Source organism: Sander lucioperca, chromosome 20 (assembly GCF_008315115.2).
Source record: "Sander lucioperca isolate FBNREF2018 chromosome 20, SLUC_FBN_1.2, whole genome shotgun sequence".
NCBI classification, from domain to species: domain Eukaryota; kingdom Metazoa; phylum Chordata; class Actinopteri; order Perciformes; family Percidae; genus Sander; species Sander lucioperca.
Genome location: NC_050192.1, coordinates 947,438 through 965,984, shown reverse-complemented (window position 1 = coordinate 965,984; position 18,547 = coordinate 947,438). Strand labels below are relative to the sequence as shown.

At 41.8% G+C, this 18,547-nt stretch overlaps 1 protein-coding gene across 13 annotated transcripts in view; it reads left to right on the top strand.

Moving 5' to 3' along the window:
- LOC116042084 (DENN domain-containing protein 5B-like) overlaps window positions 1–18,547 on the top strand; it is a 110,871-nt gene that overhangs the window by 55,008 nt on the left and 37,316 nt on the right. For 12 of the 13 annotated variants that reach the window (XR_004896002.1, XM_035995948.1, XM_031288212.2 and 9 more), the window contains 2 exons: window positions 4,052–4,161; window positions 11,665–12,334. Coding sequence is in view for 12 of the 13 variants with exons in the window: in XM_035995948.1 (XP_035851841.1) it covers window positions 4,052–4,161; window positions 11,665–12,334 (780 nt within the window). In the remaining variant the exon portion in view is untranslated. Of the gene's footprint in view, window positions 1–1,388; window positions 1,510–4,051; window positions 4,162–11,664; window positions 12,335–18,547 lie in introns of those variants that run through there. The other variant, XM_031288221.2, reaches the window with a different exon arrangement.

Genomic DNA, 18,547 nt, shown 5'->3' with positions numbered 1-18,547 from the left:
TTCCCGTTGCCTCAAGATAGCAATACTCCCAGAATGCACCTGAACACACCTCCCTGTAAGACCAGCACGCCCAGAATGCACTAGGGCTGAACGATTAATTGCATTTGCGATAATATCGCGATATGTTAAAATGCGATTTCCTAATCGCAAAGGCTGCGATTTGGTCACATGACTCGCGAGAGCAAATCAGTCTGCACTCCGTAGAGAAAGCATCAACTTAGCACGCTAACGCTACGTCGTACCTTGAGCTGATTTCTGTCATTCAAACAACTCTGAGTTGTAGTTTAAAACTTTTACAGCCATTTTAATAAAATGAAGGGTTTTATTCAGGCTCGAGTCCATACATGCAGTTAATGAATACAGGCACACAGAACTCAAGGCTCGGTTAGCAATGATTAGCTCTGATTAGCGGTTAGCTCCGGTTAGCAGTTAGCTAGCTCCGTTATAAAGATATGAGTGGAGGAGCTGCCACTGAGAGGGGTAACAACCAGACTGATAAATGACGTTCGGGGAGCTTTCACAGCAGCGTGGCCGCGGTGTTTCAACAGTTTTATTAGTACAGTTAATCCCACGGCAAGAACACCAGCAACTAGCTAACGTAACGATAGCCTCTCTGAGCAAGTGCACACGGCAGCACGCAACTTCACGAGGGGGAGGGGCTGGGTCTGGAGGCAGCTCCTCTCTGTGCACTGTAAAAAAAATACACTGTTGTTTGTGTGTGTGTGTGCGTGTGTGTGTGTATATATACTATATTTTTACTTATTTAACTGTCTAATGTGTAATTGTGTGTTGTTCATACTATAAAATGATGTATTGTTTGTCTTTCTTGAATAATACAGAAGACAAAGAGCTTAAAAAAATAATCGAATATCGAATCGCAATCGCAATATTTGGGGAAAAAAATCGCAATTAGATTATTTTCAAAAATCGTTCAGCCCTAGAATGCACCTGAACACACCTCCCTGTAAGACCAGCACGCCCATGGGCGCACAGATGGGCGCAGGTGCGTTTGCTATTTCAACGACGCGGGCGCTGGAAGGGAAATTGACAACTGCGTCGGTCTTAAACTAGCAAAGACACTTGCGTCGGGCTTTGGCTTTGCGCTGGGTGCAAGATAGGGCCCTGTGTTAGCCATATCCTCACACAAAAGCCATATTGATGCGGTGTAGGGCCCACCGTGGAATGATCAATGATTAAACGTTTCAAGCGATCAGTCTGCCCCTAATCCTTTATCCTGCACTCGTCTTCAGTAACCTTCTAATCTCGGTCCAATCATAATTGGGCACAAACTATCTACAGTCAATACACTGCTGTGAGTTACAGAGCCCATTCAATTATATGAAATCAATGAAGCTTTGTCCCCAGATTGTTGCAGGGCTGTTGGTCACTAAAAGGAAATGAAATGGTGTGTGGATTAGTGGTGAGATTTAATAGCCCAGAGAGAGTCATTACAGAGCTGCAGATTTGACCCCAGTATCGGAGCACCATCAGCACTTCACCAGCAAAAAAGTTTGAGCATTTACCCTGTTGAAGTGCCCCTGAGCAAGAGTCTTAATGATCTTTGTAATTGTCCCACTGGGGATAAATAAATGTATTGGATTGCATTGATTCAGAATGGCTTTCACTTAGCAGAACACTAGTCTGTAGTTGACTGTCAAAGGAGAATTTCACCATGGATAGATGAATTACGTTATTTGTGTTACAATTTTAAAAGGTTTAAAGCCAGAAAGATCTACTTTCCACTCAAGAAATAGTCTCTGTGAAATCTGTTGATAGGATGTTCATGATGAATGTTTCCTGTTAAATTAAACCTAGAAAGACAATGCAGTGTCCACCAAGGAATTAATGAATAGCAGATAGCCTTTATCAGAAGACCAAGAGCTTTTTCTTCTATAAATCTACGATGAAAGACTAGAACACTTCAGGAGCAAAAGCACAAACAGTCAAATGAGTTCCATCTCCAGAAATTCTGAAATAACAAAACATAACAGCCACAAACAAGAGAAACAAGCTGCGAAAGAAGAAACACTAATGCTTTTGTTTTAAGGGTCTGTCATTTCTGAATTAATTCCGAAACTTAGAATTAGAATTTTCCTGGAAAGGACTATGTCATTTTGAAACTAGTAGAAAATACAATGTTCGATTGGTACACTTCTAAAGTACTAATCCAAAGTAATTTCTAGCCTTAGCCAGTCCTTAGCAGGTTACCGAAGCATGAAAAATGTAAAAAAAGCAAGAATACAATTCAACATATTTTATATAATAGATATAATAGATGAAAATAAATGGATATTTACTTGAGGTTGACTGAGCTTTTCTGTCAAGGAAATTTCTTATCTTCAGGACAATGACAGACCTGTAAAATGAAGCAAAGAAATGTATTTTTTTGTGTGCTACTCTTTGTGTTTTCTGTTTTACATTTAAATCATTGTGCTGATGCTGTGATTCAGAATGATTTAGAATAAGCCCAGTGGCACAATAAGTCTCTATTCTCAATCACCAAGAGCAGTAGTTCAGTGGTGCATACACAGACAGCAGCAGAGAAAAGAAATACATGTAGTGAGATAGCAGATAATATAAGCAGTTGTGGTGGACAGCTGTTGTGTCCTGAGCAGCTGTTGGGCTGTCCTGCATTAGACACAGTTTGTCTCTGCTATGTGCTGGCTGACACACACACACACACACACACACACACACACACACACACACACACACACACACACACACACACACACACACACAACACACAACACACAAACAATCAAATCTCATTTTTTGATGTTAAAATAAAACCACTGTATATGAATTTGGCAGTTACGATTGAGAAGCTTTGATATATCCAAATGGCAATATAGAAGTGCTGGAAACTAAACAAATATGGACACTTTACATCAGCCAAATACTACAGCTCAGTGTAATTACACTCAAATTTAATAGATATAGCTTTATATTGAATTCAATTTTATTTAAAGTATCAAATCATAACAAGAGTTATCTCAAGACACTTTACAGATAGAGTAGGTCTAGACCACACTCTATAATTTACAAAGACCCAACAATTCCAGTAATTCCCCCAAGAGCAAGCATTTGGTGCAACAGTGGTGAGGAAAACTTCCCTTTATGGAGAAACCTGGGATAGAGCCAGGCTCTTGGTAGACGGTGTCTGACGGTGCTGGTTGGGGGTGTGATGAACAATGGCAATTATAGTCACAATAAAGATAATGGAACTATGACTAGAAATAGTAGTTGTTGTAGTAGTTCATGGCATAGCAGGGCATAGCAGGATGTAGCAGGGCACTGCAGGGCACTGAAAGGCATGGCAGGACGTAGCAGGGCACTGCAGGGGGTTACAGGGTGTAGCAGGGTGTAGCAGGGAATAGCAGGACGTAGCAGGGCACTGCAAACGTCCTATCTCCACCATCCATCTGATATCTATCTGATCCGGGCATTAGAGATGACCGTTTAATTGTTGTTGCCATTCAAAGTAGACTTTACAGAAGATGTTAAACTTTAAAGGAGGTGATCGTTACGTGTAGTTCCCTGATTGTATTGGAGACTGACACAAGTGAGGGAAGGACTGTGTGACTGAAACAGACACACGCAATGTCCAGCTTGTTAGAGCTGTGTGGTAGTGTGTGTCCATTGAGGTGCGTGTTGATATGGGGGATGGGGGGGGGGTCCAGCTGCTGACAGAGAGCAATCTCATACATGCAATCAGAGTGGCTGTCAGTGACACATACTGTACATGAGTTCATCCTGCCAGTGCTGCTTTTTCTGTCCCTGTACAGACTACTGAGCCACCGCTCCTGATTCTACACAGCGTCATTTATCTTAACCATCTCACACTTCAACTAACACAAACTCAACTACATAACATTCAGAAACATACATACACTTTTGTCAAATGGATATATGAAGCTTCACGTAAATATAATAAAGATTGTTTAAATTTGAGGTTGTTAAACTTGTCATACCAACTTGTAGTCATGGTCCTGACCTTTTGCCTTACCGCTGCATCATTGCCTTTGTCTCTGTCTTCTCCTTTTTCCAGGTGAAAACTTTGAGCAGAGCCCCCTGAAGAGGACGTTCAAGTCCAAAGTTTTGGCCCGCTACCCTCAGAACGTGGAGTGGAATCCCTTCGATCAGGATGCTGTCAACATGGTAGGTTGATTGTACCATTATATGGGGGAAAAAATATGTAGATAAGTGAGCGTGAACTGTAGTGATACCAACAGTACATCTAGCAGGGCAGGAAGAACCACACATTATGAGCATAGAGGCCCTTGATTAAGACACACAGCGCCTTCTCAAGGGATCCTGTGTAACGGAGCTATCATAAATCCCCTCCCATCTCTATGGAATTACCCAGAGAGCTTTGCACGGAGCGCCACATTGAATACATCTTCCTATTTCAGTGGTCTCAATCTAGACGTTTCGTGTCGAAGGAGTTGGATGAAATGTAAAGGCAATTGGCAGAAAGGCAGTTGTTTCTGATGAGGACAAATCACACTCCTTCTTGTCAGAGTCACAATTCAAGTCAGAATACACAAACACTGTTCACATACTGCAGGAATCAGAGGAATTACTCATAAATTACATCATAAATCTGATTAATATATTTCAAAAGAACTTCAGGTCTTGCCTCATAATGATTTTTTTCTTCAGTATCATTGTAATCCAGCCGATAGTTGCCTGTACATCAGTGGTTACAGTGCTGATGGCTAATAAGTAGAGATGGTCCGATACCATTTTTTGCTTCCCGATCAGAATCGAACAAACACAAACACTGAACGCCAAAGAACTTTCTTTTATTATCCAGTTTGACAGTCAGTTATAATGGAAAAAGAACATAAATAAACTACTTTAACGTAGATTTTCTTTAGGGCTTTATTACGTGGTATCAGATCGGTGCATAAACTCAAGTACTTCCCGACACCGATACCAGCGCTTTAGGCAGTATCGGAGGCGATACCGATACTATCGATATCGGAACATCTCTACTAATAAGGCACAACTTTTTAAAGTTGCCATTTCGCCAAACACACAGCTGCTTTATGTGTTATAAAGTGCAGGCTAAAGCCTGAATGATGCTATTTTGACTTCATGATCCAATATTGAAGCCTGGTGTTTTGGAAAGACTCTTGTGACTTGACAGTAGATGAGAAAATGAGCTGAAGTTATGGACCATCTTAAAAGGGAATGCTTTAGGTTTTTGTTAACAGCTTTCTCCATTAGACATTATTAGACACTTCAAATCTTTATTTTCCTTCTTCCTGCTGCATGCACAGCCACAGTTTTTAACTAATGAATTTCATTCTCTTTTGTTTTGTTTTTTTTTATCTTAAAAACTTCTCCCATTGTACACAAGTCATCTATCTGCGCAACGCATGGACTGATTAAGTGCAAAATCATACAACCGTGTTCACTTTACCAAAGTCAGGCTCTCTAAAATTCATAAAGATGTTGACCCAACTTGTGATAGACGTCAACAAGCTCCTGCAAGCCATGTCCATATGTTTTGGTACTGGGTAGAAATCTTTTAGTTCATTGTCCACGGTCATTGGGAAAGCAATTGATCCAAATGCTATGGTAGCGTTGTTTGGCGTAATTCCACCCATGCTATCACTCTCTGCCTCAGAAAAAGGCTTTGTAGGTTTTGTCACTCTACTCGCCAGACAGGTCTTGATCTTATTACAGTGGAAATCTCCGCCACCACCTCTGCATACCCGTTGGATAAGGGAATTTCTTGGGTTTGTCAAATTGGAAAGAAATAGATGTATACTCAGGGGCTCACTGAGAAAATTCAATAAAATATGGGACCCCTTCTTTCAATACATTCGAGACGTGCATTTTCCAAATATCTCGGAGTGATGTGCTTACTGATATGATATGACGGGCAGCAGACCGGCACACAGCCTTTGTGTTTCTTGTTTTTGTTTGGCTTTTTTCTTTGTCTCTTGTTTGTAGTGTTTGTATTATCTTAATAGTGCTCTGTCTTTGCTTTAACATCCGAAGATACCCTGTTTGGACCAGCTTTGCACTGTTCATTGGTTTGTCTACATCATTGTTGAAAAATTCATAAACGGATTGGGGGGGGGGAAAAACAACTCCTCCCATTACAACCTCCCATATTTAAAGAAAGGTCATGCAGTATGGTTCTGAATTGTGTTCTCCCGCTGTTGAAACCTTCCCTTTCTATTTACATTATTCATTTCCATCTATTATTTTTAATGACACCGCAGCAGCTTATATTTAGTGGATGGGGATGGAGGTGGGGGTTTCAAATTGTATTTATTTATTTCACGTTTTAATTTAGGCACATGGTTCAAATATGTATTTCGTAGTAGAAAAGAAATAAGTTCACACTAAAATAGGGCTGCCCCATAATCGGATATTTTCGGAAACAAATTATGATTTTGGCTCCCGATAATTAAATGAGCATGATCGACAGCGATAATGACCTTTTTTTAAATGCGCTCTCTGCTCATATAAACTTCCGCTACATATCTAATCTGCCAGTTTATTGCTAGCCCCTCGGCTCACAGGGCCTTAGTTAACTCCCCGCTGCTCTAAAGCAACGGGATTTCTTTTTAAAAAGTATTTTTAAGATAACTCAAATGTTATACAAGTAGCAAACTTCTAGACAAGAGGTGTGTGTGTGTGTGTGTGAGAGAGAGAGAAAAGTGTGTGTGTGGCGGTGAGTATTAAGTTAGCAGTAAGGTTCTAGCTGTGAACATAGCAGTGCAGAGTGTACAGTAATCTAAATTACTTTTGTCTTGCACCTTTAGGGATAATGAATAATTTAATAAGTGTACAGTGGGCTAAAGATTTTTCAAACCTCAGAAAGAGACATATGGGGTAGCTCACCTGGTGGAGCATGCGCCCCATGTACCGGGGCTCAGTCCTTACCGCAGCGGCCCAGGGTTCGAGTCCAACCTGCGGCCCTTTGCTGCATGTCTTCCCCCTCTCTCTCCCCACTTTCCTGTCTGCAACTGTCCTATCCAGTAAAGGCGCTAAAATGCCCCAAATAAATAAAAAAGTAGAAAGAGACAAATGAAGGACTGAAAAATGGAATTGAGAGAAATAAACAAAACCCTATAAGATGTTGAAATGGAATCAATGGCCTTGGAAGTAAGTCACATTTATATTAAAGCAACAAAATCAATCAATCTGGACCTTTTTTCTTCACCATATCACACCCGGAAGAGACAACAGTGACGGGATGATGTTTAGAAAGAAAGACCAAACAGGAAGTCATGACAAGATAGGGACACTCTTAGGAAAGCTCTTTTATGAGATACCCTAAAGTATGCCAATATTTAGTCCTTCTATTTCACAAAACCAGACATTGAGAGTTATTGAAAAGTCCTTACATTTGTTTTTGAAAAAAACTGCTGAATGTGCTAAACTGTCAGTACGGTGACCTTGACAGGAAGAACGAGAGGGGATTCTCCGTGTGTGTGTGTGTGTGTGTGTGTGTGTGTGTGTGTGTGTGTGTGTGTGTGTGTGTGTGTGTGTGCGTGCGCGCGTGTTGTTTGGCTCTTGGTGTTTCTCTCTCTCTTGTGGTCACCGCCTATTTTTCCACCTGCCCTGGCGTCAGCGCTGCTGAATAATTCAGCCGCGGTTCTCGCCTTACGTCGGCATGGAAACAGGCCATTATGCAGCACTGCAGGGTCTGAAACCCGACACCCGGATGATCGCGAGCTTTTGAGCTGAACGATGGCTGAGAGACATTCTGCATCATTTCTCTCCCTCCTTCTAAGTCTTGTGACCAACACAGCCCTCGTTTTCCCCTCTTCCTCCTCCTCCATACCTCCATCACCCCGCTCATCCCATCATCCTTTCCTCGGGAATGTTCTTGTCCCTCCTCTTACTCCTCCTGCTGCGAGGTGTGAGATGAGGAGGATGAGGGGTGTAATCACACTTCTTTGTGCCTGCAGCTCATTGTTAAAGCCCCTGTGATGATTGTTTTCAAACTTCAACACACACACACACACACACACACACACATACATACACACACTGTACATCTACAGCACATGGAGAATTCCCTCTCGTTCTTTCTGTCAAGGTCACCATACTGACAATTTAGCACATTCAGCGGGTTTGGAACCAGAGGATCGCTGGTTCAAGTCCCCATGTGGACCAAAGTATGGTGGTGGACTGGTAGCTGGAGAGGTGCCAGTTCACCTCCTGGGCACTGCCAAGGTGCTCTTGAGCAAGGCACCAAACCCCCAACTGCTCGGTGCACCTTTCCATGGGCAGCCCCCCCACTCTGACATCTCTCCATTAGTGCATTTATAGGTACTGAGCATGTGTGTGTAATTCAGGCCTGTGTGTAATGTGTGTTAATAACAACAGAGTGAAAACATTGTAATTTCCCCTTGCAGGATTAATAAAGTATAACAAAAAAATAATAATAAAAATTGTGAATTGTCTGATGCTGGCGCACTGTGTAATTGAGGTTTTCTCTTTAATCAGCAAATAATACGTGTGTAATAAATATTATTATAGTATATTATAGTGAAGCTAATTCATCTAGTGACAAATGTACAGTATACCCTGTATGTACTGTATGTATGTTTGGTTGTATTGTTTTGTTTGTTGGTTGTGTTGTTTTTAGATTATGTCTTAAGCTAATTTTTTCTCATATCAGCTTTAAAATCCTGCCTCATCTAGACTTTCTGATCAGTATCAAACATAATCCAGTCACAGCAAACAGGACCTCCTAGCTAATGCTGCATAGCCTTCCATGGTGCAGATGTGTGAAGATGTAAATAAATAGTTTGATATTCAGACATCTGGGGAGGTGTATCCTGTGTGTGTGTGTTTGTGCATAATGCCAGTTCAGCCCCCTGTGCCTCTCTAATTGGATCATGTCTGACTCTGCCTGAATAATAATGATTATTAATGGAGACTGACTGAAGTCAGCGCTCCCTGCCTTGTAAATATCTCTGGCGTTAGACAATTTCTTTATTTGAGTTTATTTTGTGCATTTTAATACTATAGGAACCCTAACCTACCTGCCCAACGGGCCCCCACTCGTTCTGAAGGCAACTAGTCAATACTTATTTGACACAAAGCTTTCGCAAATTTCATCGCCGCCTTGTGAGAGATTTGGAGCATGTTTCTCACTGAACCGTTTGATTTAATTACCTTCCTCAATTCGGCAGGGGTGAGGGGTTGAAATGTTTTCTAGACGACAAAGGAAATGAGAAAATGTGGTCAGGGTGATGACTAATGGCAGACACAGGCCAGGAGAGATGATCTGTCTGTACTGATCAGTAAGACACATGACTCATGCATAATCCAGTCAGGTTATTGTGTTTGTGTGTGTGTGTGTGTGTGTGTGTGTGTGTGTCATTTGTAGCCTGTAAAAACAAAATGTTCATAAATGGGAACCCTGGGTAAAAAAGGATAATAACTTTGATTATTGTAAATGTGTGAGTTTGTTTGTGTATGCAGACTCTAAAGCTCATACATATGCATGTGCGTTTGCAGAGCATTTGAGGACAAATGCATTTGAATTGTATTAACGTGTGTTGGCACAGAGCAGCTCTTGTCTCCAGTCCGTTCCTGTTCAGCTCTCAGCAGCCAAATAAACATAATGAGGCTAATAAGTCAGCTTTATTGCAGACTGCTACTGCATGAATATAACCTCAGCATTTGATGTGGATTTTGCTCACAGTTTGGCTATGCTATCAGTTAGAGCATCATTTTAATTTATGAAGGATGGTTTAGAAAATATATTGTCAAGTTAAAAATCACAGTATTCTACAATAAAGTCCTGGTATTTGTGTTTTTTGTTTTTCTGACTTTAATCTGTGGACAAAATATCATTAATTTTAACTAAATAAAAAATGGCGATTGTCTTACAGTGGTTAGAGTGGTAAGTCCACATCTGGATCATCATAAAAATACACTTATCCTGCTGTCTGTCAAATGTCAATACTTTTAGATACACCATGTGCTGCCAGAAACAGAAAGCAAGAAAGGGACTTCTTCACTTTTAAATCATTATATTTCTCACCTTGTATTACAATATTTTTTTTGTAGTTTAAAGCCACTGTGTGTAAAATTTCTAAATGTCCAACTATGATAGTATCAGAAAAGACAGCCATGCATCGGTAGACAGCCATGCATGCCGCTACCCACTCCACAAATCTTACCTGGTGACACTGAAGAAGAGTGAACATACACAACACCAATTTTCTAGTCTGGCTATCAGCAGACCAAGCTCAATCTTTTAAGATTGAACGTCCGCTCTGGATTTTCAACACAGTCTCACTCCCTACTCGTCAAATGTCTGACGCATGGTCAAGGACCCCTGGCGTTAAGTTTCAACGCCATGGGGGTACCCGTTGCGGTATTTTTCGACGAGGGGGTCTGTCAGATAGACATTCATGTTATCCCTCACCCTCGGATATAGACGAAAGAAAAAACACGCCCCCTTAACTCGAAATCTGTAGCAGTTTTATTATTGGTATTTTTAACCATTTTCAACATTTACTCACAAGATCTTATCATGGTTTATATGTATTTCTTTTAATGTTATCATTTCTGTCTATTTCGGCCAGGGAAGCTGGGTTGCTTTTTTGTTTATTTATATTTTTAAAACTATAACGCTACATCTATCAACATTTATTTAGACGTTATCATGGTATTAATTTCTTTATTTTAATATTATTTTGGTATTATTACCGGTGAAATATTACAGTATGCTGTAATACAGAACATTACGATATGATCCGAGCTAGACGCACTGAAAGCCGATATCCCACAATGCAATGCGGGCATTCATTCACAGAATCGGACAGCGATCAGCGGGTCTTTAACGACAGTATTGCTTCAGTGTACCTACAGTCAGTTGTTTTGTCACCAGCAACAACATGTTGCTCAGCTTTGTTCCAGTAAGTTATGCATCGTAATAACGTTTAAAAAAATATATCGGTGACGGTGAGGGATAACATGAATGTCTATCTGACGGACCCCCTTGTCGAAAAATAACGCAACGGGTACCCTCCTGGCGTTGAAACTTAACGCCGGGGGTCCTTGACCATGCGTCAGACATTTGACGAGTAGGGAGTGAGGCTGTGTTGGTATTTTCTACTGCACAAGAGGCGTGATCAATGGGCATATTTCAAATGACTCTATACGCAATTGGATAGTCCTTCAACCAATCAGACCAACGATCCGGGTGATGTACTTACCAAAGCCGGTCGGTAGTAAGGCAAACACATCCTTCTTTTGTAGGAATTGTTCCAGGGCAAGTTTCTGTTCCGTTTTCAGAGAAAACTTACCTTTGAAATCTTTTAAAACAGCAGCGACAGCGGCATCAACAGGTTGCTGCGCTTCGGTGGCCGCCATGTTGAATGTAAACGAAAAGCTTCTCTATCGTCATCGTGTTAAACCAGCCAATAGCGCGCCAGGTGGATAAGCCAGTTTGTGATTGGTCCACGCAGATTTAGAGAAAAATGTACAGGTTTCCAGCCTGAGAAAATCAAATCACCGGCAGATCGGGCTGGGTTTACCCAGTCTACCAATTTTCACCAGTGTTCCATAAGCTAATACTTATGCCATAAAAACAAAAAAATAGAATTGAGAATAGTGTGTGTTCAATATGTTGACGTGATGATTGACTCCTGTCCCCCCCCCTCCCTGCAGCTGTGTATGCCTAAAGGCCTGTCGTTCAGGACGCAGGCAGACCAGCGTGATCCACAGTTCCACTCCTTCATCATCACAAGGGAAGATGGCTCTCGGACCTACGGCTTCGTTCACACCTTCTACGAGGAGGTGACCAGCCCACAGATCTGCTCCGCCATGCACACCCTCTACCAGATGCACAACGCAGAGAGCACCCCTTCATCCTCCTCCTCCTCCTCCAGCATGGACTCCCTTGCCAGCAGTCTAGACGAGGCCGACTCCCCCACTTCCTCATCTTCCTCCTCTCGCAGGGCGGGTGGCTACGACTCGTCGCGGGACACCCTCTACGTGTCCAAGGCCTTGTGTCTGATCACGCCCATGCCCTTCATGCACGCCTGCCGGCGCTTCCTGTCTCAGCTGCACAGGGCTGTTACCGCAGACGTGGCCCCCCCGCTGCCACTGGAGAGCTACGTTCACAACATCCTGTACGAGGTGCCGCTGCCCGCTCCGGGACGCTCGCTCAAGTTCCACGGCGTATACGAGCCCATCGTGTGCCAGAGGCCTGGGCTAGGGGAGCTGCAGCTGGCCGACTTCCCTCTCGCAGAGGCCTTTACTCTGCTCGGAGCGGAGAACCTTGTCCAGGTGTTCACCTGCACCCTGCTGGAGATGCAGATCCTTCTATACTCACACGGTAAGGGCACTTAGTAAATCAGACTTTTTCTTAGCATTGTCAAACATTCTTGTACACACACAGACACACACATCTGACTCATCCAGAGTTCTTCATTACAAACTCACATTATGCACTAACAAGCAAGGTCCTAGCCTAGTTGACACCAGACCCTTCTCAGTTGTAACTGAGAGTGGGTCGGGTGAAGGTTCATTCACAGCCCTTTTCCTATGAAGGTAAATATGGTGCAAAATGGGAGAGCTTGTAGAATACAATGCGAGAACTTGCAGAACAAAAAATCTGAACTTGTATGTTAAAATTTGCACTTGTAAAAATAAAATTTGCACTTGTAAAAAATATTCACACACATGTGATCTGAATTTGAAGTCATACAAAGAAAAAAAACATGAGAGCTTGTAAAAACAATCTGAACTTGTAAGTTGAAATTTGCACTTGTAGACGTTTGTCAGGGTTTTCCCAGGCTAGCAATGTCCAAGCATGTCTAGCAATATCAGATATGTCAGAATTACCAGATAATGTATTTCAAATATATATATATAAATATATCAAGAACATAATAGCATATGCTGAATTTGCCATTTGACGTAACTGTTGGCATAATGGAAACTTGGATTTGAATGTCATTTAGTTTGAGGTTTGAGGGCACTTTTTCTTTTTTGATTCAGACCAAGGACAAAAAATAATGCAGTGTTGCCTTTTAGTTGTCATCTAAGAACTAAGAAAAACTAATGACGAAATAAAATGAGGGTTAATAGTCCAGACTGGAGCTCATGTAATTAATGAGTGAGAGATAGAAACAACAGTAATGTTGCTGCTGCCTCTACATTTCACTTATTTTTTTTATGAAGAATGTGGTTACCAAAAGATCTTGCATAATTATACACACACTACATTACACTTACATTGTGTAATAAGGAGATCACTATCTTCACAGTTCACCAGATCAGCAGATTTATTAAATTGACATAATGTTGGAATAAGATCAGCAGGCAGGCTGTTCCATAGGCTGTGTTCGGGACCAGTACGGATCAGTGGAGTCCAAAAACACAGGCGTCCTCATTCCTTTCACTCAGACCACTCTGTTGACACAGCAGGGGAATCTGCTGAAGAGGAAAGTTGCAACAAAAAAAACGTATGATCAAGACGAGATATATGAGAGTATGGGACGCAATAACGCATTCTATCACAGTCTCATTTTTCATTGCATCTACTGTAATATGTGAGTAGGAGTGGGTGGCTGTTTTGACTTTTCAGTGAAAACATTTTGTTAAAACATAGAGGCAGACTGTGAGACAAGAACAACTTGAGCGGCTCAGAGACGAAGGAAAATGGTCTCAAATAATCTTCAGCTACACATGAGGCTAACTGAGATGCCCAGTGATCAGATTTTCCTCCTTCTAGGTTTCCCTTCATGTATTATTCACAACTGCATTGAGGCAACTGTTGTAGGACCTCAGATAAAGAGCAGCTAGTTTGGACTACTCTGTGGAGTAGCAGGTTTTGTCCTACATTTTTTTCTGTCCTCCTCCTTTCTCAGTTTCACTCCTCCAGTCTGCAGCACTCTGTAACACTTTCTCTGTCTGTTGGTCTTCTGTACCGGATGAGTCATGCAAGTGGAAAAAGGTCCGCATGCACACCAAATCCAAAACCACAAAATAAAAGCATGTCTCTACAGTACTCTGCAGCATGCACATAGAAGGACCCAACCCGTTCCTGTGGTGCAGACCAATTACAAGAGAGAGAACAAGTGAAATCACTCGAGGGTGAACTAACTTGCATGAAAAAAGCATCGCACTATATCGGCAAGTGCAGCTGTAAAACAATCTAAACTGTGTCTTTTAAATGAGTACATTCATTCTGTTTGTCCATATGGGATTTTTATGCAGAATGTCGGTATGGGCATTGTTACCCTGATAACCTGTAAAATCCTTAATCATTGCGTTATAAACTGCTGTGTAGACTTTTGCCATCTGAGAAGGATTCAAACTCATGGATCCGGGAGACTGTCAAATGACTGCTATGACAAGCAAGGCTAGGGTCAGGTGAACTACTGCGTGTGCATTTTTACTAACTAAGTTGTGAGTTTCAAGGAGAAATCCGGCGCAAAATCAACCTAGGGGTTAATAACGTGTACCGAGTCAACCGTTGGGCATATGTTTTCATGCATTAATCGAATGTGACCAGTTTTAGCGCAAAATGCTAATTAGCTTATAACGCTAGTCGTTGGGGCAGAGGGTAAAGTAAAGACAAATCGTTATTTTATACCACTAACAAGCCTCAAAATAGCACCATACTTCAACGGTAGCATAATGAGGGTCCCTACATGTAAACTGAAGCATTGAGAACTTTGTAAGTGCACAGACAGTTCATTAAAAAGATAGTTTAGAAAGCCAGTACTGTTCATGTATACGTATCAGTCGTGCTTGAGCAATGTTACTGGTTGCTGGTTGCACGGCGTTCGTCGTTCAACTGGTCGTGACTGTTTTCCCAAGATGGCCCCGCCTGTATACGTGAATGGTACAGTCTTTCTAAACTATCTTTTTAATAAACTGTCTGTATCGGAATCGGAGCTGATGTGGGCATTTTTTTTAACTGATCGGAGATCAGCATTTAGCCCGATTTACCTAACTCCAATCGTTTACATCAGCTTGTAGTGATCACCGCTTTTAATCACACACGCCCTGCGCCACAGACACACCGCCAGACTGCCTGGATGTCGGCACTTTCAAACCAAGATGGCGTGCGTCCATTTACCAGTGTCTGTCCAGAGAGTGTCTCGTAGCTTGCCAGCCCTTGGCAACAAGATGAAGCAGATAACTCCAATTCCAGTCATTCCCTGGAGCCGACATCAGAGTTAAACACGAGAAGAAAATCAAAGATTGACTAGTAAGCGCAAGAGGCGTCACTAAGTTTAGTTTTCGTTGTCCAGCAGGGATCTTGAAACTCTTTATTTTTTGGTTGGGGGTTTGCTGGGATCCTAAAGTTTTGGTGTAGGGAGAAAAGACTCATTTGCTGCACTGAAATGTAAATGTATTAAGCTTAAGACATATTTTAGTGTAACCCTGTGCAGCTCTATTACCTGAGCAAATACAAGAATCGGATCGGGACTCGGTAATGGCAGACATTCAATATTTAAAAAATCTGATTGGATTGGTTGGGTGAAAAAAGCTGACCGGGACATCCCTAGTTTCTAGTTTCTGGTTAGCTTAGATGTTGGGTTGTGAAGTATCTGTCGGTCCCACATCCTCTTCATGTAACCCCTTTCCCTGCATGGGCTCACTTTCCAGTAGTTCCATATTCACTCCACGAAAAAAAAATATATATATATATATATATATATATATATATATATATATATATACGGTATTTATAGCAAAAGTGAAGATTGTAATTACGAATAATTTAACATTTTGGGAAATATGCTACATACCAAACAGGCATGTGTGGGCTATTGGGTATGATATATGATTCTTCTTTTCTTCCTTTGTGAGCGTGAGACAAAAAGATTGATGCCACTCTCATGTCTGTGTGTTCAGTACACAGCTGGAGTCAGGACGTGGTTAGCCTAGGTGCACATTTGAAATTCGGACAAAGCCATGTCAGCTCTTTCTAATCTTTATGCCAAGCTAGGCTCACCACATCCTGACTCTGTACTTAATGCAAAGACACGAGATTGATATCAATCTTCTAATCTGTTTTTAGAAAGAAAGCTACTAAAAAATAAGCTAGTAAAGTGTATTGCCCAAACAACGGACCTATTCCTTTAAGAACTCGGGTTAGTTAGCATCAACTGCAAATAGAGAAAAGGTGGCCAACAAAAACTAACACTGCATCAGGAGAACTGTTTGACGTTTGGGCAGAGGAAAAACGACCACAGCGTATCTGCTAAATTTAGGGATATTCAAGGCAGAGTACTGTTAAAAATGTTAACTGAAGCAGTCTCAGTGGGCCAAGATACAAATGGGTCCCAGTTTTATTCGTCACTGTCAACGTCGCTCCTGGAGGTAAACGTTGAAATCAGATCTCACTGGAGTGAGGGTTGAGTTCAGGGGAAAGCAGGAGAGCGTTCCCTGGATGTTAATGAGACACAGCCCCACCATATGTTCCCACACTCCTCCTAATCAATCAACAAGCAATTACACCATGACCCCCTACCTGTCCTCCCCACACACCCATTGCATACATAGAAAGTGACACATTGAGTGTCTCCTCCAATGATAGGGCACAGTGGGGAAGGCATGTAGGATGTGTGTGTAAATGCTGATAGAAGCTGTTTTTATCTGAAGGAGCTTTTCATCCAAATTATATAAAGCCATATTTTACAACCTTACTTACAGTGTTGCCACTGGTAGCATACAATGATATTTAGACAACAGTGCGCTTCTAACTTTGTGGCAACAGTTTGTGATTGGCTCTTTCCTGTTTCAATAAGATGCTGCCCCTGTGCACAAAGCCAGATGCATCAGGAAATGGTTTTCTGTTATCACAGCAGCAAATATTTTATCTTTCATCATAAAAATCAGTACAATAGTACAAATAAAGTGTTAATGCAAAGTCATTTTTCAGGACTGTGCCCTTGCATATTTTTGATTGTCCAAGGCAGCACTGCTTACACTGAATTGCTTTGCCCCCCTGCATTGGCACCCCCATCATTGTGCATTTTGAACACGGCCTTATCGCCCAGCATCAGTGGCCTACCTCACCAAAGCCTGCTGCATGGCACTCACTTCTTACCCTCCACAATCACGTACTGTATTGTGGCTAATGACGGGCTTTCTTTAGTGCACCTGACCCAATCACTTCCTCTCCTATCTTCGTCAAAGACACACCTGTATACACATAGCCAATGTATCGTAAAGCCGAGAGAGAAAGGAAACGCGGAGAAGAAAACAACAAAACACATGCTGTCTAATAAGTTATAAAGAGAGCGTAGGTGTGAACATGAGTATAATTGTTGCAGACAGTTTGGCGTGTGGAACCATCAATTCTCTTGTGACTGAATGGGAGCCAATCCCTGCTGCCAGGTTCCATAATCTGGTGGAGGGTCTGGAATCGGAAGAGTGAAGGCTGTTATAGCAGCAGATGCAGGGTTTCCTCCAGGAAATTCATTAGTCGAGGTGATGGTCATTGGGATTGGGTGAGCCAACCCTTTAACGGAACATCAACATTCTGCCCAAATTGTACTAACCTTTCTTGACAGTCACACTGAAAACGCTCTAGGACACACTCATATCGCCTCGTCCTTCTAACCGTCACAGAGTCACCTCGCCCGTGACTTCCCTGTCAGTGCTCTTCTTGATTTAATCCGTTTTGTTGGCTGTTTATTGTGTCTCGTTTTCAACCATTTTGGTGCTCTGTTTGTGTGTTTTCTTCCAGGTCAGTTGAGCAGTTTTCACACTGTATTAGTGATTTCGGTAACACTTTACTTGTTTACTACTACATAAGAGTGACATGACACATGACATGACACATGACACATGACAGTGTCATGACATAGTCATGACACATGAACTCTAACTCTAACCCTAACTTGTCATGACAAAAACTGAATGACACTTACTAAAAGAAACGTTGTGTCATAAACGTTTATGACTTGTTTATAATGTTTATGACACGTTCATGACAGTGTCATGTCACTCTTATGTAGATACCTTCAAGTAAAGTGTAACCGTGATTTCTTATTTCTTTGATTTGGCATGGGATGAGATGCTTCTCTAAGCCTCTTTTGTTGTGATTTATTTCCCTCCATACAGTCATTTTCTGACTCTCTCATTATGTCCCAGCATAATCATGGTGCAGCTGAACTAATGTCAGCTGGTTACCACAGACAGCTCACTTCTTCCCTTGTGAGACTGAGCTGCCGGTGTTTGTCAGTCCCTAAAGCACAGTTTACAGTTTCACAATGACTCGGCATGTCCTGTCGTGTTTTTCTAGCATCCTCTAGCCCTGTCTCTGCCGGGGCTTTCTGTAGCGCTACACTTTGCCATATTAGATTTGTTGCTTTTTCATATCATTACATGCTTGCTCATCCATCACAGGCGCCTGCACTTTGTCATATTTCAAAGGGAGTTTTTTTTTTTTTTTTTTTTGGCGACGCAGAAGGTGTTGTCAGAGATGAATTGGCCCTTTTAAAGGAACACCCGTAGCTATTTCTATCAGGAACAAAAATGAAGGAAGATGAATTAGTTCAACTCCGTTCAGCATCGGGAGAAA